The following is a 25539-nucleotide window of genomic DNA, read 5'->3' as shown; positions in this document are numbered from 1 at the left end:
CAGGGACAGCAGATGAACTGACTGAAGGCCCTTGCACATGCTGCCAGGAGGTGTGGAGGACAGAGGGCCCAGATGGCCCAGGCTTTCTGGAATGGCTGGCAACTACCCAGAGAGTTTTTAAAGTTCAGCTCCCTTACTTAGGGCTCCTTTTCTCTGGCAAACAGACAGTTTTAAAACCCCAAAGACCCTACCCCACAATGGAAGAGGGTGTCTGGTCATAGCCTGGTAGAGCGTATAGGTCAACCTCTGCCTAGAGCACATGAGAGTGGAGTCTCTCAACCGCGTCTTTTCCTTAGCCTCTCTGGCCTGGGCCACTTTGCAGGCTGGTCTGTTTCATTCCCCACCAGGGGGCACAGTGACATCTGGAATAGGCTCCTCTTATGTCATGGGCATGGGAAATGAGAGGGGGCTTTCCTTTCTTGCTCACTGGTTTTTGGAGCTCGTGTGGAGAAATTCTAATTTAAGCAACCACCATCAACCTATGGGGACACAGGATGCCCCTTATGTCCCTGTGGAAAATCAACTGTAGATTTCAGCAGCCCAACCTGCTTGGGTTCACTAAGAATCACTTTCTCTTGTCTACCATTAGAGTGGACCCTCTGCATTTTGGGTTATTTTCAGGTAATATTCTTACCATGTTACTGATAAAATGGCCAAGAGATAAATCCCAACCCTCTAGGCTAACAGAGAAATCAGTTCTCTTGGGTGTGTTCAGTTGCCAACCCAGCCTCAAAAAAGGAGTAGAAATTGTGATTTAGGAGCTATCACCAAGAGATCTGGAGGATTCAATAACAAAAATGGGGGTGGGGAGGTATGGGGTTCTAGAGAATGTATGTGTAGTAGGACCCTGGGACTTCCAGCCTTCAGAACTGTTTATAAGGCACCTGGTCTGAGGCATTCTGCTATAGTAGCCCAAATGGACTAAGACCAGGGTGCAGGGGGCCACTCCTGGACTTGTTGGATGAGGAGGCTTACTAGAAGAAGCAAGTCTAAACTGGGTCCTAAGAGAGAAGCGGGAGCTGGCCAGGCACAGCATGGTGTGTGAGGGAGTCAAAGCTGGTCTGAATGGGATATGGGTGTGGGGAGTGGGGTGTGGGAAGGATGGTAGTGGTGGGAGTCCAGCCTACAGGGTCATACCAAGCAGAGAACAGATCACAAAGGGCCTTCAAGCTACTGTCAATAAGTGTGAACTTGATTTACCTTGAGGTCACAGAAAGGACACTGAAGTACTGTAAAGAGGACTTATGGTGACATGATCTCACTTTTTATTTTTTTAAGGCAATCACTGTCCTAGCCCTGGGCACCAAGAAGAAAGACTTGGGATGGGGAGCCCATGACAATCCGGCTGGCTTAGTAACCTACAGAAGCAGAGATGGTGACCAAACAGGAAAGGGGCCAAAGGGAGGCAGACAAGAAGGCAGATTCCAGCAAGACTGAAAAAGCTGAAAATATTGAGCTGACATCAGACAGGATGTGAGGGGAAGGGGAGAATCCAGGAAGGGACAGAGATTTCCAGCTTGGGCACCTCTGGATGTGTGCTGCCTGTCACTGAGACTATGAGACCCCAAAGCTGACAACCAGACTTGGAGGTAAACATCAGACTTGGTTCTTAGCAGTCATAGAATTCCCTTCGTCTTTATATTTTTATTTTTTCCCCCTTCAAACACTTCTCACTTGTTAATGAAATTCTAGGAAAGGCAGGCTGGGGTTGTGGTTTAGTAGTAGAGCGCTTGCCCAGCACTGAGCCAAGTCCTGGGTTCGGACCCCAGAACCGCGAAGAAGGAGAAAAGGAAAGAAAGAAAATTCTACTACTTTGCTCCAGGTCTTCAGCCCCTGCCTGTCCCTCTGGGTTACCTCGGGCTCTGGGAAGCTGAACCACCAAGGAGGCACAGGCGCTGACACTGTCCCCTTTCACGAAGGATACCCCAAGCTCCCGACCCTCTGCTGACCTGAGAAGGCAGGGTCCCGCTGGGAGTGTCACGGTCCACCAGGAGGCTTGCCCCCTGGAAGGACAGACATCAGCCCCGCCCGGGTCCAGCGTGGACCATGTTTCCTCTTGCGCACTGGAGTAGCGCCCTCCCAAACGCCCAGGACCCGGCCTGCCCCTGCCAACGGTGGGGCAGGAGGGCCACCAGGCTTGCAAGGGGTGATACAGCCCCGTTCCTCCCCACCTCCCCGCCCGCACCTCCTGTGGCCGCTGCCTAAGTCGGCTTGGGTGGCACTCCTAAGCCCAGCACTAAGGCGCTGCAGAACATTTCCCAGCAGAGTCTTGCAGGCTGCAAGGCCTCACCCAGAGGGCGAGAACTTGTGTGCAGTAGGAGTCTTGGACGTCCAGATCGGTGTTGCCTCTTACCCCGTGCTCCTCAATGTAATGGACATTTATTTACTCGGTGCTCTCTGTGCCTGGCGCTGTGCTAGGATCTGGAGTAGCAGGTTCCTCGCGTTGCTTCACCAGGGAGAGAGAGAGGGGTGAATAAATAGCGCGGCTGCAGCGGGCTGGGGTCATGGCTCAGCGGTAAAGCATTTGCCTAGCATGTACGAAGCCGTGGGTTCGATCCTCACACCACATAAATTTAAAAAAATAAATAAATAAAGGTGTGGCATCCAATTACAACTAAAAAATAAATAATAGTGCAGCTGCAAGTAGTGCTGACTGAAAATAATACCCCTGAGCTGGCTTTGGGTCAGGAAGGGCCTCAGGTAGAGGTGGTATTTAGAGGGGACCTGAAGGGTCAGTTTGAGAGAGCAGAGGGAACAGTGGGTCCTGAGACAGGAAAGAGGCTGATGTATGTTAGTCACGAAAGGCAATGAGTAATTTAACTCATTCTATTCTGAGAAGTCAGAAAGGTATGCATAGGTCATGTAGTCTGAATACAGACTTCAAGGAGACAGGATGATAACGAACACTGCATCAGACTGGACTAACTAGCTCAGGTTTGGGAAAGACTTCCCATAGCACCAACAACCAACAGTGCCTTGAAAGCAGGGCACGTTCTCTTTGGGGAGAGGGCGTGTCCCATTTCTTGAGCACCCTGCCCCATGCCAGGCACTGTGCTGCTGTTTACCTACTCTAATTTCTCACCACAGAACTGGGAGGCATTTAGTCCGTGAGAAAATGGAGGCTAAAAAGAATCAAGTGTCTTTTCCAACCTGGCAAACAGGAGAGCCAAGACCTGACTATGCTTAGGTCCCTCGGGGCTGAGTTGTGTCAGCCTGGTTGTGTTAAAGTTAGGGTTCTGAGGAAGTAGCTGTCCTCGGGGATAAGGTTCCATGGCGTCTCGGGGGCCAGGTAGTGATAGGGAAGGAACATGACCTTGGTGGGGCCATGAGAAGGGAAAGGCAGCACACTGCAGACTGTGGAGCCCCCAGGCAAAAGCAGCCTCAAGAGCAGAGAGGGTTGTGCATCCCAGGGCCCACTCCAGTTGGCTCTCTGAAGCACTCCACCGGCTGAGAAGGAAGCAGGCTCCATGTCCCTACAGGGAAGGTAAGAGTTTTGCTGGCATTTTCTCTTAGGAGAAAGCACTCATGCTTGTTTTTCCAGCTGGAAATCCCAGGATTCCGAATGCTTGAGCATATGTTTAGTGAACTTGAAGGGGTCCGTACATTGCAGAACACGATGTGAGTGCCAATTGCTGCTTGAACCACTGGTGCCCAGCTCCAGGCCTCAGGAGCACTGAGAGTCCCATGGAGCTCTCTGTGTGTACTTTGACACGGCATCCTCACTCGGTGCTTCTGGCATCACATCAGAGATGCTTTGCATGTGCACACTGGGGCAAGCAGGCATGCCAGAACTTGGGCAAGTTGGCTGGGCCCTTTTAACTGATGTTTTGCTCACAGTGCTCATCAGTGGAAGTTTGTTTCTTAAGTCAAAATTGCCTTAACATCTAGGAACAGCTGAAGGGTCCCATGACTGTCTCCCTTAACAAGTGGCAAAATCTCCTAAGTGTTAAGGATGGAAAGGGCTTGAGGGCAATGACTTGAAGTTCTATTTCTTTCATTGCCTTTATTTCCTGTTACCAGGAAATCTTCTCCATCCTACAGCTTGACTCACTGAGTTCATTCTTACTCCGTGGTAGCTGGGGCTTTGCTGTTTCAGTGATGTCCCTTTAAGCAGAAGATACCCCTCCCATGGCTGAGTCTTAGGCTTTTTCTTCTGTGGACAAGCTGTTCTGCTGTTGTTCTGACAGTGGAAGTTTACCATCTCACATTCTAGAGTGTGCTCTTCATTTCTGAACCATCCACTTCATGAATACTTCTGCAAGGATATTTCCACAAAAACCTGCATCTGTTCTCACAGCCTAGCTGAAGTCTACATGCCATGCACAGTAGCATGGCCCCCAAAGAGAGGGATCCTTTGGCAGCAGAACTGAATTTTATCAAAATAACATTAAAAGTATAATGAAATTTACCTATGCTACCCAGTGTATTTTTGTATAAATCATGCTAAATATGATAGTTAAGGCTTTGAAAGCATAGCATACAAAGTAAAACATCTTATTTAAAAACAATTCATAACAGTGAGGAAAAAATGCTCAGGCCAAAGGGAGGAAAAAAGTCTCACACCAAGGATTTACTTGACACCAGATTCCACCTATGAAGGTGTGGCAGTGAGGAACAGATTGGGTCTGAGTGCCACTGCTGGTCCTGGCAAGCTGCACTCCCACTCCCAGGCATCTAAGGCCAAAGTACTCCTGCTCCTACATGTCAGGCTTCTAGTAGGAGGGGGTGGGGCTCTACATAGTCTGGAATGTTCATCACAACTCACTAAATGCAAGCACATGTTCTGTGAAAGGAGCTACAACCTGAGGTCTGTCACTGCACTTCCTTCATCAGATACTGTGAAAACCATTCATGGAAATGGAGTGCATCATTCCTTCTGCACCTGCCTTTGGAGGTGTGCAAAGGGCCTATGCCAGACCACCTTTTTTTTTTTTTTTTTTCAGTGCTATAGGTTAAAACTATGGCCTTGTGAGGCAAGCACTCTACAACTGAGCTGTGCCCTTTGCCCCAGTTTTATATTTCTGTAGTTCAAAAGTACACAGGCCAGATTTCAAGTTGTTTGGGTCCCTAATTTATCTGGAATGTAAATGAAACACATTGGCCTCCATTGTGTAGGTGACTGCTATCCTGATCTCACTGCAAATGGATGCTGAGCTGGGAGAAACAGGAACTTATCTAGAGGTCCAGGATATCAAAGTGGGTTCCAAAAAAAGAAAAAACTTACAATGAAAAACACTGCACATGATCGAGGCAAGTTACTTTCCCTTTTTCAGAAATGGAACTGTTTTTGTACTTGCTCGGAAGCTCAGTGGTTTATGGCATGGTTGAGAATCAAAGAAAGGACCAAGAATGCACATACCCAGGAAGCTGAGGTCACAGCAAGAATACTTGCTTACTCCTCATGGCATCTCAAAGAGCCTACCTTTGATCCAAGCTGACATTGAAATTTTTCATTTAGAATCTCAAAATATGAGAACTGAAAGGTGCTTTGGCTGTTAGTCTACTTCAGTTTATTCACAGGGGAACCAAAACCTTAGCAGTATCCCAAGTCCTGTGCTCTTCACAGAGTTGTTGGCTCTGATGCTTTGGAATCTGGCAGTGACTTACAGTGGGGTCTGGGTTGGATTTTGTTCTGGTGGCCTTAAGACATGTGCAGATGCCCTGGCTTTCCTCATATTAGTGAGAAGACAAAGAGTGTGGTGCTTTTTTCACATCTTGAAACCCAAGAAATATGAGCACAGTACTCAGAACTTAAGGGACTGGGAAAGAGAAGAAAACCAGATTCTCTTCTGTGTGTGCAGAATAGAATAGGGAAGAAAAGAGACCAACACCCCTGCATTCTGCCTCTGTGTGGCAATGTGAGGAAGCACAAGGAAGAGGCTGCAGGCCTGACAGAGGTCATTGCTGGGAGTGACCCCTATTGTGACTCTTCATTTCTGTTGCTCCTTGAATGCACAGGAAGGTGGTTGATTACCAGTTTTAAGTAACTGATCTTCTCATTACTTGATATTCATAACTTAACATGAAAGTTCTGGAATCTGCATGTGTTCCAGAAACAGCATGGCTCTCAAAAAATCCATCGATCAGCACTGCGACCACCTGTGCAGAAATCAGAACCTCTGGGCTCAAGTAAGTCTCTGGAACCAAAGCCCAAAGTTCTAGCCCATGCACAGCTCAGAAGCGGCTTAGCAGAATCATCTATCAGAACCTCTACTGAACTCCAGACTGTGCACTGCTCCCACACAGGTCCCCTGGCTGCTAGCTATCCACAGCACAAGGCCATTACCCAGCTCCCCCCACATCAGCAGCGCTGGAAACAAACCATCTCCATCTTGGAAAACCTTCATCACCATTTTGTGGTGGGTGTGGCTATCAGATCCTATAGTCATTTAGCAGGTGATGTATTGTTGATACTGGGATCTGTAAACGTTGTCTTTCCCCACAAAAGAGAGATCTTGGAACCCTACAAGAACACTACAAATCTATAGAGTAAAAACAATAACACACCATATCCACAGAGTTGGAAAGGAAGACACATGAGCAACATGAAAAGACAAGGGAAGAAAGTACCACCAACAAATCAAGAAAATACAACATTAGAAGAAATGGTAGCTATAGCAGAAAAAATGACAGAGAAAGATTTCAGGATACACATGGTTAAAATGTTTTGGGATCTCAAAGAAGATATAAGAGAACAATTACAGGCAGTGAAATATCACTTTGCCAATAAGCTACATAAACAAATCTAAGAAGCAAAAGATCACCTCAACAAGGAGATAGAGGTTATACCAAAAAAAAAATAAAATCTTTGAAATTAAAGAAATAATAAACCAAATTAAAAACTCAAATGAAAGCAACACCAACAGAGTAGCCTACTTAGAAGATAGGACATCAGACAATGAAGATCAAATAAATAATCTTGAAAAGAAAGTAGACCACACAGCAAAAATGATAAGAAACCATGAACAGAACATCCAAGAAATATGGGCTAGCATAAAAAAGAGCAAATTTAAGAATTATTGGGAAACAGAAAGGCATAGAGGTCCAAACGAAAGGAACGAACAATCTATTCAATGAAATAATATCAGAAAACTTTCCAAACATGAAGAATGAATTGGAAATGCAAATTCAAAAAGCCTACAGGATGCCAGATGTACACAATCACAACAGACCCTTACCAAGGCACATTATAATGAAAATGCCCAACATACAGAATAAGGAGAGAATTTTAAAAGCCACAAGAGAAAGGAATCAGATTGCATATAAGGGAAAACCAATTAAGATAATAGCAGATTTTTCAACACAGACCCTGAAGGCTAGAAGATCCTGGAACATATATCAAGCTCTGAAAGATAATGGATGCCAACCAAGAATCTTGTATCCAGCAAAATTAAACTTTATATTTGAAGATGAAATAAAACCCTTCCACAATAAACAAAAAATAAAAGAATTTATAGCTAGAAAACCAGCACTACAAAACATCCTTGGCCAAATATTTCATGAAGAGGAAATGAAAAACAGTAATGGAAATCAACAGAGGGAGGTAGTACAGTAAAGGAAAAACTAATTGAAGAGGAAAACTAATTCAAGTTAAATAACAAAAATAAACAAATATGGCTGGAAATACAAACCATGTCTCAATAGTAACCCTAAATGTTAATGGCTTAAACTCACCAATCAAAAGACAAGCTAGCAAATTGGATTAAAAAAACGATCCAACAATATGCTGTCTCCAGGAGACTCATGTGATAGGAAAAGACATACACAGACTAAAGTTGAAAGGTTCCAAATAATCATACCACTCACATAGACTGTGAAAGCAAGCAGGGGTTTCCATACTCATATAAAATAAAGTAGACTTCAAGCCAAGGTTAATCAAAAGGGATAAAGATGGACATTACAAACTGATTAAGGGAAGCATACACCAATAAGACATAACAATCATAAATATGTATGTCCCAAACAATGGTTCATCAAAAAAACTCTTCTCAAGTTCAAGAGTCAAATTGACCACAAAACAATAATCTTGGGTGACTTTAACACACCTCTCTAGCCACTGGATAGATCTTCCAAACAAAAGTTGAATAAAGAAACTACAGAACTCAATAATAACACAATTAATAACTTACACTTAACTGACATAAATACAATACTTCAACCTGCATCAAGCAGATACAGTTTTTTCTCAGTAGCACATGGGTCCTTCTCTAAAATAGACAATATCCTATGCCAAAAAGCAACTCTTAGCAAATACAAAAAAGTAGAGATACTACCATGCATTTTATCAGATCATAATGGAATGAAATTGTAAATCAATGACAAAATAAAACATAAAAATTTTTCCATCACCTGGACACTAAACAATATGATACTGAATGAACAATGGGTCACAGAAGACATCAAGGAGGAGATTAAAAAATTCCTAGAAGTAAATGAGAACATAGACACAACATATAGAAATCTCTGGGACACTGTGAAAGCAATACTAAGAGGAATATTCATTGCATGGAGTTCCTTCCTTAAAAGAAGAAAATGTCAACAAATAAATGACCTCATATTACATCTCAAAGCCCTAGAAAAAGAAGAACAAACCAGTAGTAAAAGCAGTAGAAGGCAAGAAATAATTAAAATTAGAGCTGAAATCAATGAAATCGAAACAAAAGAAACAATTAAAAAAATTGACAAAACAAAAAGTTGGTTCTTTGAAAACATAAATAAAATTGACAGACTCTTAGCCACACTAATGAAGAGAAGGAAAGAGAGAACAAAAATTACCAGTATACATGATGAAAAAGTTAATATCACAACAGACACTACAGAAATACAGAGGATAATTAGAAATTATTTTGAAATCTTATACTCCAATAAGATAGAAGACATTGAAGGCATTGACAAATTTATTAAGTCATACAATTTGCCCAGATTGAGTCAGGAAGATATACACAATTTAAACAGACCAATATCAAGTGAGGACATAGAAGAAACCATTAAAAGCTTACCAACCAAGAAAAGTCCAGGACCAGATGGATACACAGCCAAATTCTACAAGATCTTTAAAGAAAAACCAATACAACTACTCTTCAATTTATTGCAGGAAAGAGAAAAAGAGGCAGTAATTCCAAACTCATTTTATCAGGCCAATATCACCCTGGTCTCAAAACCAGGCAAAGACACATCAAAGAAAGAAAACTTCAGACCAATATCTCTAATGAACATAGATGCAAAAATTTGATGTTTTTCTATTCTATTTGCAAAATTCTGGCAAATCGAATAGAAAAACATCAAAAAGACTGTGCACCATCATCAAGTGGATTCACCCTAGGGATACAAGGTTGGCTCATAATATGGAAATCAATAAATGTAATTCACCACATCAATAGACTTAAAGATAAGAAGCATGTGATCATCTCAATAGACATAGAAAAAGCATTTGACAAAATATAGCACTCCTTTATATTCAACATACTAGAAAAACTAGGGATAACAGGAACATATCTCAACATCGTAAAGGCTATCTACGCTAAGCCTCAGAACAACATCATTCTAAATGGAGAAAAATTGAAGGCATTCCCTCTAAAAACTGGAACAAGACAGAGATGCCCTCTTTCACCACTTCTATTCAACATAGTTCTTGAAACACTGGCCAGAGCAATTAGATGAAAGAAATTAAAGGGATATGTATAGGAAAAGAAGAACTTAAATTAGCACTATTTACTGATGATATGATTCTATACCTAGAAGGCCCAAAAAACTCCATCAGAAAACTTTTAGAACTAGTAAATGAATTCAGCAAAGTAGCAGGATATAAAATCAACATCCATAAATCAGAGGCATTTCTGTATATCACTGACAATACTTCTGAGAAGGAAATGAGGAAAACTACCCCATTCACAATAACCTCAAAAAAAAAAAATAAGATATTTAGGAATCAACTTAATGAAAGAGGTGAAAGATCTATACAAAGAAAACTACAGAACCCTAAAGAGAGAAATCAAAGAAGACCTTAGAAGATAGAAACATCTATCTTGCTCTTGGATAGGCAGAATTAATATTATTAATATGACCATAGTACCAAAAGCACTATACAGATTTAATGCAATTCTGAACAAAATCACAATGGAATTCCTAATAGAAATAGAAAAATAAATCATGAAATTCATCTGGAAAAATAAGAGATCCAGAATAGCTAAAGCAATCCTTAGCAGGAAGAGTGAAGCAGGTGGCATCACTATACCAGACCTTAAACTATACTACAGGGCAATAGTAACAAAACAGCATGGTACTGGCACCAAAATAGACTGGTAGACCAATGGTACAGAATGGAGGACACAGAAATTAACCCCAAAATTACAATTATCTTATATTAGACAAAGGTACCAAAAACATGCACTGGAGAAAAGAGCCTCTTCAACAAATAGTGTTGGGAAAACTGGAAATCCATTTGCAGTTTTAATGAAATTAAACCCCTATCTCTCACCATGCACAAAACTTAACTCAAAATGGATCAAGGACCTAGGAATTAAACCAGAGACTCTGCGTCTAATAGAAGAAAAAGTAGGTTCTAATCTTCATCATGTGGGATTAGGGCCCAACTTCCTTAATAAGACTCCTATAGCACAAGAATTAAAACCAAGAATCAATAAATAGGATGGAATCAAACTAAAAAAATTTCTTCTCAGCAAAAGCAACAATCTGTGAGGTGAACAAAGAAGTCTACTTCCTGGGAGAAAATTTTTACCCCTCATACATCAGATAGAGCACTATTCTCTAGGATATATAAAGAACTCAAAAAGCTAAGCACCATAAAAACAAATAACCCAATCAACAAATGGGCCAAGGACCTGAAAAGACACTTCTCAGAAGAGGATATATAATCGATCAATAAATACATGAAAAAATGCTTATCATCTCTAGCAATCAGAGTAATGCAAATCAAAATTACTCTAAGATATCATCTCACACCAGTTGGAATGGCAACTATTATGAAGACAAATAACAATAAGTGTTGGTGAGGATGTGGGGGAAAAGGTACACTCATACATTGCTGGTGGAACTGCAAATTGGTGCAGCCAATATGGAAAGCAGTATGGAGATTCCTTGGAAATCTGGGAATGGAATCATCATTTGACCCAGCTATCCCACTCCTCAGTCTATACCCAAGGAACTTAAAAATAGCATACTACAGGGACAGAGCCACATCAATGTTTATAGCAACTCAATCCACAATAGCTAAACTGTGGAGTCAACCTAGATACCCTTCAGTGAATGAATGGATAAAAATAATGTGGCATATATACACAATGGAATTTTACTCAGCAATAAAAGAGAATAAAATCATGGCATTTGCAGGTAAATGGATGGCATTGGAGAAGATAATGCTAAGTGAAGTTAGCTAATTCCCCCAAAAAAACCAATGCCGAATGTTTTCTCTGATATCAGGAGGCTGACTCATATTGGGGAAGAGAGGGGGAACATGGGACAAATAGATGAATTCTAGATAGGGCAGAGGGGAGGGAGGGGGAGGGAGGAAGCAGGAGATTAGCAAGGATGGTGGAATGTGATGGACATCATTATCCAAAGTACATGTATGAAGACATGAATTGGGTGTCAACCTACTTTATATACAAACAGAGATATGAAAAAAATGTGGTGATTATGTATAATAAGAATTGTAATGCAACAAAAGTACATGTATATAGACATAAAATGGCGTGAACATACTTTATACAAAGGTATGAAAATTTGTGCTCTATATGTGTAATAAGAATTGTAATACACTTCGCTGTTGTGTATCTAAAAAAAAAAAGTAAAATCAATAAAAAGTTAAAAAAAATCCATCAGCTGGCACAGTGCATGCTGGCCTTGAATTCAGTGCTATGCCAACACTGTCTTTCCAGGTGCCCTTGAGGCACAGTGGAGGGGAGGGGAGCTATGTCCCCACCACATAAAGGGATAGAGTAGAGAGTCCTATTTTGCTTGCCGGTCCTGTTTCCATGCAACTGCCACTTTCCATACAGAGATGCAGCTGGCCAGCAGTATCTCTTCTGGGAACTGGGATTCCATTTCTGGAAGAACTTCACTCTCTTTGGTTTCCATGTAACTCACCAGAGTGTCCCTCAGGCTGCAAAATCAGGCACAAGAGACAGTGTTTAGAGCATTCAGGAGTCTATCAGCTCTCACTCTTTATAGGACTGGGGTGCTAAGACCAGAAATACTTAGGGTCAGCTTCAGGTCAGCCAGCTGCCCAGTTCCTGAGCTGGACCTGGAGTCCTAGGCTCAGGGCTACTGGGGGGTGGAGCTTCCTCGATGATGCTCAGCTAGGCCATTTCAGGCACTCCACTGATGGGCCTGTCTGGCTGCATCAGAAACAAAGCTTTGCCACTCAGAAAAAGGAAGGTGTTCCCTCTCATGGTTTATCTTACCAAAGGTTGCAAATTCTCTAGGAAGGGGAACTTTACTGTACAGGCATGTGCCATGCGGCCTGAGGGCAGAAACAGCAAATGTAGCCTGACTGTCCATCCAGAAAGCCAGCCAAGTGAAATACCTGCCTCATAGCACACATAAAAGTGAACTGACTAATGAAAGAAATGTGCAATGTAGAACTATAAAAGCAGCAGGAGAAAACAGTATGGCTTAGCACCCTGGGATGTGATAAGGAAGTATGTCCCTGTGGCAGATTTTTTTGGGGGGCAGGGGAAGTACTGGGGATTAAACCCAGGGGTGCTTAGCCACTGTGCCACATCCCCACCCACCCCTCACACTTTAAAAGAAATATATTTTTAGTTGTAGATAAATGCAATAGCTTTAATTTGTTTATTTATATGTGATGCTAAGGAGCGACCCCAGTGCCCCACACATGCTAGGCAAGTGCTCCACCACTGAGCTACAATCCCAGCCCACATCTCCACCCCTTTTCAATATTTTATTTAGAGATAGGGCCTTGCTGAGTTGCTTAGGGCCTTGCTAAGTTGCTGAGGCTGGCTTTGAGCTTAAAATCCTCCTGAGCTCCTAAGATTACAGACACACACCACTGCACCCTGCCCCACAGAGGCTTTATGAAAAAATCCTATCAATTGATTTCTTACTTCTATCAATTGTAACATGTAGATCAAAGGAAATAATCTATTCTATACAAAGAGCTTTTTACAAATCATTAAAAAAGAGATAAAGGGGCTGGGTAGAGCACTCACCTGGGTTTGATTCTCAGCACCACATATAAATAAATAAAATAAACATATTGTGTCCATCTACAACTTTAAAATAAATATTTTTTAAAAAGAGCAAGATAAGGGCTGGAGTTGTGGCTCAGTGATAGAGTGCTTGCCTTGCATGCATGAGGCCCTGAGTTTGATTCTTAGCACCATATAAGAATAAATAATACAATCAGTATACGGGGTAAAAATGGGAGTTCATAACCCACTTGAATCAAATGTATGAAATATGATATGTCAAGAGCTTTGTAATGTTTTGAACAACCAAAAAAAAGAATAAATAAATAAAGATATTGTGTCCATCTACAACTAAAAAAAAAAAAAATTTAAAGGGATAAACTGGTTAGGGGCGGTGGCATATGCCTGCAATTTCAGCAACTCAGGAGGCTAAGTTAGGAGGATCACATAGTTGAGACCAGCCTTAGCAATGGTGAGGTCCTATCTCAAATTAAAAAATAAAAAGACCTTGGGATGCAGCTCAGTAGCTAAGTAACCATGGGTTCAATCTCTGGTACTAAAAAAAAAACAAGAAAGAAAGAACAAAAAAACGGATCAACTGCTCTGCCCAATAACCAGAAGCTACCAAGAGGTATTTCAGAGGATGATAAACAAATGGTGATAGATTTAAAAATGTGCCCAGACACAGAAGTAGGTAGGAAAACAAGACACCATTTTTTGGCCATTAGATTGACACAAATGTAAAATTCACATAATTTGGGATATTTCAGGTTTCACACATTGGCGTAGCTTAATCTACCTAATCTAAAATGCATACTTCTTTGACATAGTTAGGTCTACTTGTTATAATGAGCATATATGATTTCACAGTTATCTTTTAGAAGTCCCCAAAAGATTAAAACCAAAGAAATAAGTTCTCAGTTGCTCTGGTGATGGAGAACAGTAGACAGAGGGTCCTGTGGTAAGGTGGAACTACCTTCATGTCAAGGGGGATGCCAAACATTCTAGGTGTGCACACCCTACCTCCATTCAGGGTTGAAGCTGTCCTGGGCCTGGGTGTTTCTTAGTTTCAACACCATCAGCTCATGAAGCTCCATGAGGAAAGTATCTAGGTCTGTGTGATTCAGGAAGGTGCTGAGGAGCTTAGCAATTTCTGGGCTGAGGTCTGCTTTGTACCTAGAACTGATTTCCCAAAAGGGATCCTAAAAAAGATGAACAAGTACAACATCAAAGCCTGGGACCAGGGTGCAGCACCCTCAGTCTGGGCAGAGGCAGGGCAGACTCACTTTCTTCAGTCGCAGTAGCTGTTCCGACTTATGAGCAGAGAGGAATTGCCAGAGGGCAACAGCATGTTTTAACTGACATCTGCTTAAAGCCTGGAAAAGGAAGAGAGTCCCAAGTAGGAGTGAAGGCTCACTCTGAGTGGTACCCAAGGGAACTTCTCCCTAATTTTGTCTATTTTCATCATGAGGCCATCTCCTTTCCATCCACGAGTCTACCTGTCTCATCTTGGAAACATCTGAGAGTCTCCCCCTCCTGCAGCAGCTTGTAACTGTGAGTATCACGCAGTGAGCAGGTGGTCAGTGTCCTCAGTCACCTGTGCATCCTGCTCTACAAGGTGGTCAGCACTGAGCGTCCCTGCCTCTCCTGTCCCCAGTGTGCACTGAAATTCTGTGGACTGGAGAGGGGTGGGGTTCCTGACCACCCCTTTCCACAGATGCCTGCACCAGGCTCCTGCGTGGTGGCATTCTGGCAGGAAACTAAGACCAGGTGATCCTGATTCTCCTTGAAAAGCACACAAGACCTACCTTTAAAACTGGAGTTGTTTGGTCGCTCATTCGCAGGATGTCTTGGACATACACATTTAGGTGCATATTTGGATCCCCACCAGCTGTGCCTAGAAAGCCCAGAGTGACCTCTATGATAGACAGTGCTTCACAGACATCGCTGTAGGACCGAAGCTCTCCACTGATGGCACCCATGGCCGAGCTGGGGAGGGGGCTCTGAAACCAAGATCAGGACAGAGTCTTGGGTCAGGCTATTGCTTCTCCTACTTAGTAAGAGCCTAACTGTGAGCTGACAGCACAGGCGGGGCCAACTATCCAGCACTTATGGTAAGAGCTGATGCTTGTGCTTGAAGGGATGCTGAGTGCCGCAGCCTTTCAGACTTTGCACAGAAATGGGCCCAAGTTAACTGAATCCTCCACATGATCCTTGAGGACAAGGAGAGGCACAAGAGCCTCTCCACTTGTCGGTAGCAGAACCTTAGGAGAAGGAGTAACCTTTAGCACCTGAAGCAGCTGCTGATCTGCTGCTGGACATTGATATCTGGTCATGATATCATCATTGAGAAAACAACCCCCAAGGGGTTGGTCTGTTCTCATCAAGAAAGTTTGGTGATCTGCCATCCTGCTTGCCTCTCTGAGCTCTGGGCTCCCTAAGCTTCTCAGGGAGCCAGAAAGCCTGGTGCTCACAGCAGACACCAGGATGAGATTGTACTGTCCTTACGTATGTGGATGGAACAACCCTGCAAGTGAGGGTTTATCATGACCACCTGTGCCATTTTGTTCTTGATGTCCACAAAGAGATGTTCGAAGTTCCAGTCATGTCTGTATACCAGCGTGGGTATCCCCTAAGTGAGAAAGAAAAAAAAAATTTTGGAAATTAAAATAGAGGAGGCTTCCATCTGATGACAGATGTATTCTTCAGCAGTGACTCAGTGGAAGTACCAAGCCGGACAGGATATTCCTGGGCAAGGCATGTAACTTTGTTGTGTTCTGATGACTCTGTTCCACCAGCACTCTTTGGACACAGTAACACAAGAAATCTAGCCTGGCTACAGTGACCTTGCAGATATTGCCCTGTAGAATAGTGTATCTGCCGACCACAAGAAAGGAAGAGCGCTGGAGAAACAGGAATGGGAATGTGCATATTTGTGATCTATCCAGCAACACTGAGCAGAGACTGTGCACAAGGCAGCCACTGTCAGGATGAATTAAAAATGGCTTTAGGCTCAAACAACTGACAGGCTGACTACAATGAAGGAATAAATACATCTGAGAATGACACCTGACTGGACCTGGAAGGATGAGTGCAGCCACGGTAAGGGACAGTACAGAAATGCCACTGTGTTCAGGGAGTCGGGAGGCAGTTCACAGGGTTTGATGCAGCAAGGAAGGAAGGGGCTGGAGACACCTGGAAGGTCGAGCTGGGGCCAGGTGACAGGGCCTCTGTGCCAGATGGGGGAGTGTGGTGGAGGCCATGTAACTGTCCACATGTGTGGACTGGCTGGGGGTGGGGGTTCCTGACTGCCCCTTTCCAGGGGTGCCTGCACTGATGCTCCCCGCCTGGGGGCATTCTGGCAGGAAACTAAGATGAAGTGGTGCTGCTGGCACTGGGCAGCTGGACTGACGGCTGAATGCTCTGAAGTGAAGCCAAGGCCATGGCAGTTAGAGGACGAGGGAATGGGGAAGTTCTGCATGGTGGTTCCTGGGCACGGACTGCATATGCCACTGAAGGGGTGGCAGCAGTGAGGTCTTGGTGGTGCCATTAACTGTGGTGGAAACCCAGTCCACTGAGACTTGAGGCTGCCCTGGGGGACAGGTGCAGACAGTGATGGTGATGTGGAAGAGAGCTGGGGACACCTCCCGGCCCAGAGAAGGAGTAGGGACCACAGATCACTAGTGGGGAGGAGATAACACAGACAAGACCCTGGGTGTCACTTGTCTGTTCCCCCTGAAACTCACAAGGGCTGTTCATAACTACAGCAAAGCATTGGCAGAAGGCCCAGCCTACCTTGAGGGTTAGCCGGGGCTTGCCCTGGAGGAAGTGGCTGCTGATCTGCTGCTGGATCTTCTCCAGGTCAAATTCCTGGGAGGTCTCCCCACCTTGCTCCACTTGATACTGGCAGTTGGAGAGAATCAGAGGCATCAGGTCCCGCTCCACTTCGTAACTGACAACATGCAGGTCAGTGACGTCTGAGGCATCCACAGAATAGCTGAGGGACACAAGATACAGGTCTTGGTGTCCAGAGCAGATGTGTGAGGCCTAGGGCTTTGGGGCATATGCTCCTGCTTCTGCCCTTATAGTGTAAGCAAGTGAAAACCATGTGCAAATACGGGGCTTTATTGAGGAAGGCTGAGAGAGGATCTAGGGGACAGGAGCTGTTGCTGGCTAGAGTCTGCAGCCCAGCTTGGTGGCAGGGGTGGTGATACGCAGTACCTGTTGTTTTCCTTGGAGAACTTCTCCATCGTGTAGATGATTTCATTATGTAGATTAATCAAGTAGCTAACTAATGCAGTTGAGCAGAGGCCCAGGCCCCGACGCCGGGGCAGGATGACCTTAAAATCTGTGTCCAGATCCAACTCAGAGTTGCAGTAGCCTTTAGGTAACTTGATTTCACCTTTAAAAGACAGGGTCATTACTAAGCAAAGGGATGTTGCTCCAGGCGTTTGTCTGGAAGCAGGGGAAGAGAATGGAAGCCACAGGCAGCCAAGTCCAAAGATCTAGGCCCTGGCTGTTAAGTTTCCAGTGCCCCCAACTCCTTTCTGATTTTATATTTATAGATTCAGGATGACTGAGGGTGACTTTGGAGGTTGATTCATGTATCCCAGCACATCCATCAACAGGTTGCGTTGCCACACACACACAGCAGGGTGCTGGCAGAGCCACGTGGAGGAGGACACTTACCATTGGTCTCCAGTGACCACCTCAGGGCATTCCACGTGGACAGGAAGGTGGTGATCCTGTTGTGGAATAGCTGCCTCAGCCCATCTGTTGAACACAACACTTGGTAAGAGCCCCATGGAAACAATCCCCACCACCACGCTGGCCAGGGTCAAACCACAAGGCATGCTCCCAAGAACCTGACCCTGCACCTTCCCTCACTCAGCAGCATGCCTGAGTTTCAAGTTTGAGGCTGTATGAGAAGCTGGAGAGGCTGAGGGCTTTCTAGCCACAGCAGTGGCTCATGGCCATCTCTGGGATTTAGCATCCTTTGCCTCTTTCTCTACCTTAGGACCTGAGCCCCATCCTCATGCCCCAGCCTGAATGATCCTTTTGAACCACCAAACATGGATGGTCCTGATCTTTGGTTGCAGCAGACAGCAGTCATACCTGAACTGTGACTGCTAATAAAACTCCTGATGGAACAGGAATATTCATCTTCTGGAACATTCTGGAATTTTTTCACTAGATCCCTTTGCAGGGCCAAAATCTCAGGTAAGAATTTCACCAGTCTCAGTTCTGCTTCCTGGAGAAGAGAAGATGGCTCAGTAACACTTCCTCTATTTAACTGAGAAACAACATGGGGTGTATAGATTTTAGGGCAGGCTGGGGACTTTCTGTGTGGTTTAATGTGGTCAGTGGGTTGTTTTACATGATTATACTCTGAAGCTTGCAAATGGGAAAGGGGTCGTCCCATCCTTTCACCAAGTGGTGAGGGATTTGGATGAACTGGATCAAGTCCCCGCCCTCCTCTAATAAAAAGCTGCCTCAAGGACTGAGCTGGGCCCCATCTCTCAGTTTGCACAAGAATCAACTCTAGATGACAAAAGACCCAGATGTAAGCTTTGACCTCTGAAGCTATCAGCAGAAAAATGGGGGAAACACTCCAAGACATTGGCACAGGTGATGGGTTTCTGGATAGGACCCCCAAACCAAAGGAAGTAAGAGCAAAATGACAAATGGGATCATATCAAACTAAAAAGTTTCTGCACAGCAAAGGAAACAACCAACAGACTGAAGGGACAACCTAACAGAATGGGAGAAATAGCTGCCAACTCTTCACCTGACAGCAGGCAAATACCCAGAATATATAACTCGAAAATTTTTTAAAAATCAAAGTAATCCAATTTAAACATGAACAAATGATCTGAATAGACAATTCTCAAAAGAAGAAATATAAGTGGTTAACAAATATATGAAAAAATGCTCAATATAATAGCCATCAAGGAAATGCAAATCAAAACTACAATGAGATGCCATCCTACCATAGTTAGAATGACTCTTATTAAAAAAAAAACAATAAGATAGGTGTGCAATCCCAGCTACTTGGGAGCCTTAGGCAGGAGGATCACAAGTTTAAGGCCAGCCTCAGCAAGTTCTAGGTTAGTCTAGGCAATTTAGTGAGATCTTGTCTTAAACAAACAAACAAACAAACAAAAAAGCAGGAAATGGGGGCTGTAGCTCAGAAGTAGAGCATTGCTTGCTTAGGAAGCCCAAAAAGGCCCTGGGTTCAATTTCCACTAGTCCCCCACACCCAAAAATAGATGAACCCAAACATAAAATAATAAATGCTAGCATAGATGAAGAGAAAAAGGAAATCTAATATATTTCTGGTACAACTGTTTTTTTTTTTATGGTTATCAAAAGGGGATTTATTAGAATGTCTTATACAACCCAAAGCTGGGTAGTCCACAATGGCCATCTGCAGGCTGGGGAGCTGGAGGAACCATTGCAGTCCAAGAAGCAGAAGCCTCAGAACAAGAGGGATTGATGTTGCTACCACAGTCCAATACCAAAGACTTCTGGAAACTCCCTGGACAATCCATCACTGGCAGAGTCCACTTTGGAAGAGTGAAGGAGCGAGAGTCTGATATCCTCAGGCGATTACAGCAGCAATCAAGAAACCATTCAAGAAGAATGGAGCTTCTATCTGCTGCTGCTTTCTCATTCTTCCAACTTTTATTCCAACCAAGACACCTTACTGTTGGATGGTGCTCTTCATGCTTAGGGTACAACTGTTAATTAATACCTCATAATAGAGAACAGTGTGGAGGTTCATCAAACTAAAAACAGATCTACCATGTGATCCAACTATCCCACTCCAAAGGAAATCAGGTATCAAAGAGGTACTGCATGCTCATGTTTATGTGGCACCATTCACAATAAGACACAGAATCAGCCTACAGGCCATCAGCAGATGAATGCATAAAGAAGATGTGGTTTAAATACATAATAGAATATGATTCAGCTATAAGAAAAATGAACTCCTGACATTTTCAGCAAAATGGATAGAACTAGATGATATTATGTTAAGTGAAACAAGCCAGACACAAAGACAAGATCAATGCATGCTATATGCATACATGGAAATTTCACACCAATTCCCATTATGTATACAACTAATGAATTAAAAAAATAAGTCATTTGAGAAAAATTTTTTAAAAATTGACTCTTGAGCCCACAGTTGGGTGTCAGACTGCTGAAAGGAAAGACCAAGGCCTACTGCAGTGGTAGCTGATGTGATTTGGGGTTTTGTTCTGAAGGGCCAGGATCCAGCATCCTCACTCAAATAAGACCGTGTCTTACTAAGAGATCACAACACTAACATGAAGTCCTTCCTAGTGTGAGCACCAGATGTTCCCCAATCATTCTGCTCCCTGCCAGCTGTGGTACTGGTCCATGAAGGAGGTGGTGTGAACCTCTACTGTGGCCCAGGAGAGCTCAAGTGGGTGAAAGCTGGGGATGGTTTCTGAGTCTGGCAGGTGTGACTCTACACCCTACAGCCCCATCATGCAGCACACTGCCTCCCACCTGCAGGGCACAGGGAGGGCTCTGGTTTGGTTTTGGTGTGCATTCTTTGTTTTTAATATTTTTCAATTATAATTGGACACAATACCTTTATTTTATTTATTCATTTTTATGTGGTACTGAGGATTGAACCCAGTGCCTCGCATGCGCTAGGCAAGAGCTCTATGGCTGAGCCACAACCCCAGCCCCTTGGTGTACATTTTTGACTGTTCAGCAGGCACTTCTGGTGACCGCCTACTCAGCTTCTGGGGATGAACACAAGGTATCACAGTCGAGTAACCAGTGTGGTCTCTCCTGGCCTTCCTAGAGATCACTGCTAACCTCAATGTGCACTATGTAATGTGCATATTACTCCTGTGACTTCAGCAGATGTGTCTTAAGACCTTTGCTCTCTTCCCTAAGACTCCTGAAACAGGCATTGCATTCAGAATCACAGTGCTGATGGGGTTGCTTAGGATTCTGCCTCCAGGAATGATGACTTTGAACCCAGGCACAGAGCCTCCCATTCCTCAGGGGAAGTCTACCAGGAAAAGGGGGCAGCCCATGAAGCAGACACACCTTCTGCAGGAACTGCCAGAGCACGGGCACCATCTCCTTGCCGTTCTTCTGCTCCACAACGTGCTGGAGGTACTCGACTGTGATCTTCTTCCTGCAGCTCCAAATCTTTGAGCAATGAGCCACACTTTTCTGGGGCAGCTGGGGCAAGAAGCTTGCTGGGTCGCCATATATTATTTTGGCCACAGGGCTAGAGCTGATGCGCTCATCCTGGCTGATGAGTGCGCCCACAGTCAGCAGGGTCTTATCTAGATGCTGGATAAAGAAATGACACAGCATTCTGCAAGTGAGTCATTGTCACAGACAACCAGGCAGCTCTTGGACCCACGGTAGCTCCTTAGGAATCTGCCTGCACAACCCGGATGCTTGCTTTTGCCATCTTTCACTGATTGGGGGGTTCCTTGTTCATAGGGCTTTTGCCTCCACAAACAGAGTGAGACTCGGGGCCTTTATTTCACTGCCCTTTTGCTTCCTGACTTCCCTGTCCTGCTGTGGATAGTCAGCTCTGTGATGTTCTCAGCAGAGCAGTCATGAATCCAGAGAGATTGTCGATGCATTTCTGGAGGGTCTCTGCCTCTTACTTTCACATCCTGCTATAAAAAGCAGTGGAGCAGGCTGCCATCTGCCCTATGGGAACTTCTGATAATCCTCGGCCTTACCTAAGACTAGTGCAGGAGGGGGATAGCAGAAGGAGGGTTTCTCCAGGTGAGGCCTCTGACAGCCCTCCTGAGGACAGTGGGCCAACAGTGCTCACAGATGAATGGGACCCCCTCCTGGACAGAGGGCTAAGAAGTGGTCACCACTCACCCCTTACCTCCAGTTCAGGTAGAAGAAGAGCTTCCACATGTTTTTCCCAATTGTTTCTATGTCCTTTTTTTGACAATTTTGCATCAAAATTTAAATGTCCTACAAAAAAAATCAAAATGTGTCTGTTACCCAACAAACAAAAAGCAGCGCTCTCTATACAGTAAACACTGAATAATGTTAATAGAGATAGTCCTCCTTTTGGGGTAATGACTTCCTAAGTTCACCAGGTAGTGTCAACACCAGGCTCCAGGCCTTGTGAAGACACTTTAGTCTCTGATAACCCTCCAGCCCACAGCTGTGGCCTTGAAAGTATTTTAAACAAATGGCTAAGGACAGGACATGAACTCAAAAGCCTAGGGCACAGCAATGCTGACAACTACCCAGAGCCACCTCACTGCTGCCCCCAGGCCTGTAGGCAAAGGTGGTCCTGGGGAGCTGGCAGCAGGTTAGGGCTCCCGAGTCCATGCGCTGTGGAAGCCACACCAGAACAAGAGGTGCTCGGCAAAATCAGTGTTGCTAAGATGGGAAGGACATGCTAATGCTTGTTTCTGAAGACACCCCTGAAGTGGAACAGATTCTCTGGTGGTGGTAACAGACATTTTATTGCTACTGTTATTATCTGTATGCTTTTAAATAACATTGTTCTACAATGGTACAATGATTGTTTTAAAAGATTTTTGCAAGTAAGCAAGAAGAAACTGAAATCCCTTCTAATGCCACTCAGATAACCACTTACAGAGTCCCCTCACAGACCTTTGCTTTTGGCCTGGATTTAAATGTTTAGAGTAGAAGAGTTAGCTCAGCAGACAGTGTTTTATAGCTTCCTTTGTTTATGTAACAACTTGTGTACATGTACATATTAGGTCAGGGTACAAGTGTGACATCTCTGGAAAGCAGAAGTGGGACATGTCACCTGCTGGGGTGCCACGTGCTCCCAGGGCACAGGTTAATGGTGCATGCACAAGCTCCAGGTATCAGTGCTGCAGGCCCCAGCCAGGCAGGTGGTGTGTGGAGGAGCGCAGCAGCCCCTCCAGCCCCCGCAAGGAGAGCAGAGCGCTTGCTCCCACTCCTGTCATGCCATTGAGGGAGCCTGGCCTCTTGGCAGCTATGCCCAGCCCACGTCCCTTGCTTACTCCGGTCAGGGAGTGGGTGCTGCTCTTTGAGAAGGCAGCGCAGCATGAGGTGGACCACATGGGTGGTCTCGTCGGCACTCTTCCCCAGCGTCTTTGTCAACTGCTCCAAGTCTCTCCGGATGTGCTGCTGCAGGAATCCTTTAGGGTCCCTCACTGGAGGCTTGATGATGTTTATCACAGCCTGTGAGGGCAACGGGACAAGATGTGTAGTGAGATCAGTGTGTAGAGGACACAGTGAGAAACCAAGGGAGCGAAGCACCAGCACTGGGGAGAGGGTGGTTTCCAGGTGAGGTCTGGGTGCTCTCAGCATGACGCAGGCAGCAGAGGAAGGGAGGCAGGTGAGTGGAGCCAGAGATTGCTGGCTCTGATGTCATCCCATGCAGCAGGGAATGCTGCCCTGCACCACCTGCAGCCACCACAAGGGTGTAGGTGACGGTCCCACCACCTCCCCATGCCCAGGTGTGGGCATGGACAGAGTTGTATACTCTGAGTAGACTTTATGATCTGATTGTTGCATTGTATACACATGCTAAGATGTCACACTGTAACAAACGTGTAATTGTTTTGTGTCTGTTAAAACAGACTTTAAAAATTAAAAAAATGAAGAGGATTTTCCATAATCTGAGGAGTAGTTCCCCCATTGCATCATATGCCCCAGAGGGGAAAAATAGGATCTATAACTTTGGCATTACTCTGTGGAAAATCCCGAGGTGGCTAGGACTTTGTAGACAAAAGGACTGGATGCAAACACAGCAGGTTCTTCCTATAGCAACATAAGAGAGTCTAGCGGTAGCATCTTATACCTCGGGATTTTGAGTGGCTCCCAAAAGCATAGCCAGATGAGTGAGTAGGCGCATGAGAATGAAGATGACTGGGGACAGGTCTCGGTCAGACACTACTACGACATCTCTGGGTTGCGGGTGGCCCAGCACATGGCCAGTCTTGGTTCTGTCTGTGCTGTCTCTGGAAAGGATGAGAGGAAACAGGGTGAAAACTAGAGATGTCTGTTTCTACTCAGCTCCAGGGGCCTCACATCTTAATGACTAGGTTCCCAGTTTTGTTGTTTTTTTTTTTTTTTCTTGTTTTTTTGGTTTTGGTAATGGTATTGGGGATTGAACCCAGGGGCTCAACCATTGAGCCACATTCCCAGCCCCCACTTTTTTGGGGGCACTAGACCACTGAGCCACATTCCCAGCCCTATTTGGTATTTTATTTAGACAGACAGGGTTGCTCAGTGCCTTGCTTTTGCTGAGGCTGGCTTTGAACTCACAAACCTCCTGTCTCAGCCTCCCGAGTTACTGGGATGATAGGTGTGCATCACCACACCCAGCTAGGTTTCAAGCTTTGAATAAAACACTAAAAGAACCAATTATTCCAAGCCTAGACCACCTGCCTCCACATCCTTCTCTCTTTAGACCCACCCAGGTGGATGGCCAAACTCTGCAACTTTCCCAATGTTAAATGGCTGCACGTTATGGCCATTAGGGCAGGGTGTCAGGATGGAGACCAACACCTTCCTCATGACAGCAAGTTTGGGGCATTTTTGCATCCATGTGGGGATTGTCTACGTAATTCTCAATTTTCCCAAATCAAAAACTGGGATATACAGACTGGAAAAAGTTTTCAAGATTCAAGGACATTGATCATTTAAGAAGATAAGAGTCTAGACTATTTTAAGCTTTGTAACAGAAAAGCCAGATAAATGGTGAGGTAGAAGGTCCTGAATGTCATCTTAAGGGAGCTCTGACAGCCACACTCATCTCAGGATCAAGCATGGGACTGTGAGATCAGATTTTTATTTTTCTTTATTGTTTTCAGTTCTGGGAATTGAGTGGGGGCTTCACAGGTGCTAAGAAAGTACCCTACTTCTGAGCTACACCCCAAGTCCTTTACCCTACTTTTAAGCTACACCCCAAGTCCTTTACCCTACTTTTGAGCTACACCCCAAGTCCTTTACCCTACTTTTGAGCTACACCCCAAGTCCTTTCTATTTTTATTTTAAGACAGTGTCTCACAAGGCTTTCTGAGCTGGTTTCAAACTTTCAATCCTCCTGCCTCAGCCTCCTGAGTAGCTGGGATTACAGGTGTGCACCAATATTCCTGGCTGAAGGTCAGATTTTTATCAAGTTTCTGAATCTGGTACAGTTAGCCTTATGTATATGCAGTTCTGCGCCTGTGAAGTCAACCAACTGTGAATCAAAAATACTCAGAAAGAACTGTATACTGAAGACTAGCTTTCTTTTCTTATCACTATTTCCTAAAAATATGATAAATGAGTATTTACATAGCATTCAATTTGCATAAAGTATAATAAGAAACCTAGAGATGATTTTTTAAAAGTC

At 44.4% G+C, this 25539-nt stretch overlaps 1 protein-coding gene across 1 annotated transcript in view; it reads right to left on the bottom strand.

The window, feature by feature from the left end:
• Positions 1-11342: 11342 nt before the first annotated feature.
• Positions 11343-25539, bottom strand: part of LOC143382734 (E3 ubiquitin-protein ligase RNF213-like) — a 108568-nt gene continuing 94371 nt past the window's right edge. Inside the window, exons 55-67 of the mRNA XM_076836931.2 lie at positions 24001-24160; positions 23198-23378; positions 22072-22163; positions 21261-21512; positions 18285-18420; positions 17859-17942; positions 17391-17571; positions 16965-17166; positions 15724-15801; positions 14978-15172; positions 14456-14545; positions 14193-14371; positions 11343-12121 (exon numbers count right to left, since the gene is read on the bottom strand). Of these exons, the coding sequence (XP_076693046.2) occupies positions 11968-12121; positions 14193-14371; positions 14456-14545; positions 14978-15172; positions 15724-15801; positions 16965-17166; positions 17391-17571; positions 17859-17942; positions 18285-18420; positions 21261-21512; positions 22072-22163; positions 23198-23378; positions 24001-24160 (1984 nt within the window). The 3' untranslated portion in view covers positions 11343-11967. The remainder of the gene's footprint in view (positions 12122-14192; positions 14372-14455; positions 14546-14977; positions 15173-15723; positions 15802-16964; positions 17167-17390; positions 17572-17858; positions 17943-18284; positions 18421-21260; positions 21513-22071; positions 22164-23197; positions 23379-24000; positions 24161-25539) is intronic.

Source organism: Callospermophilus lateralis, chromosome 17, assembly GCF_048772815.1.
Source record: "Callospermophilus lateralis isolate mCalLat2 chromosome 17, mCalLat2.hap1, whole genome shotgun sequence".
NCBI lineage: Eukaryota > Metazoa > Chordata > Mammalia > Rodentia > Sciuridae > Callospermophilus > Callospermophilus lateralis.
The sequence above is the reverse complement of the archived record's forward strand: the minus strand, read 5'-3'. Positions and strand labels throughout refer to the sequence as shown.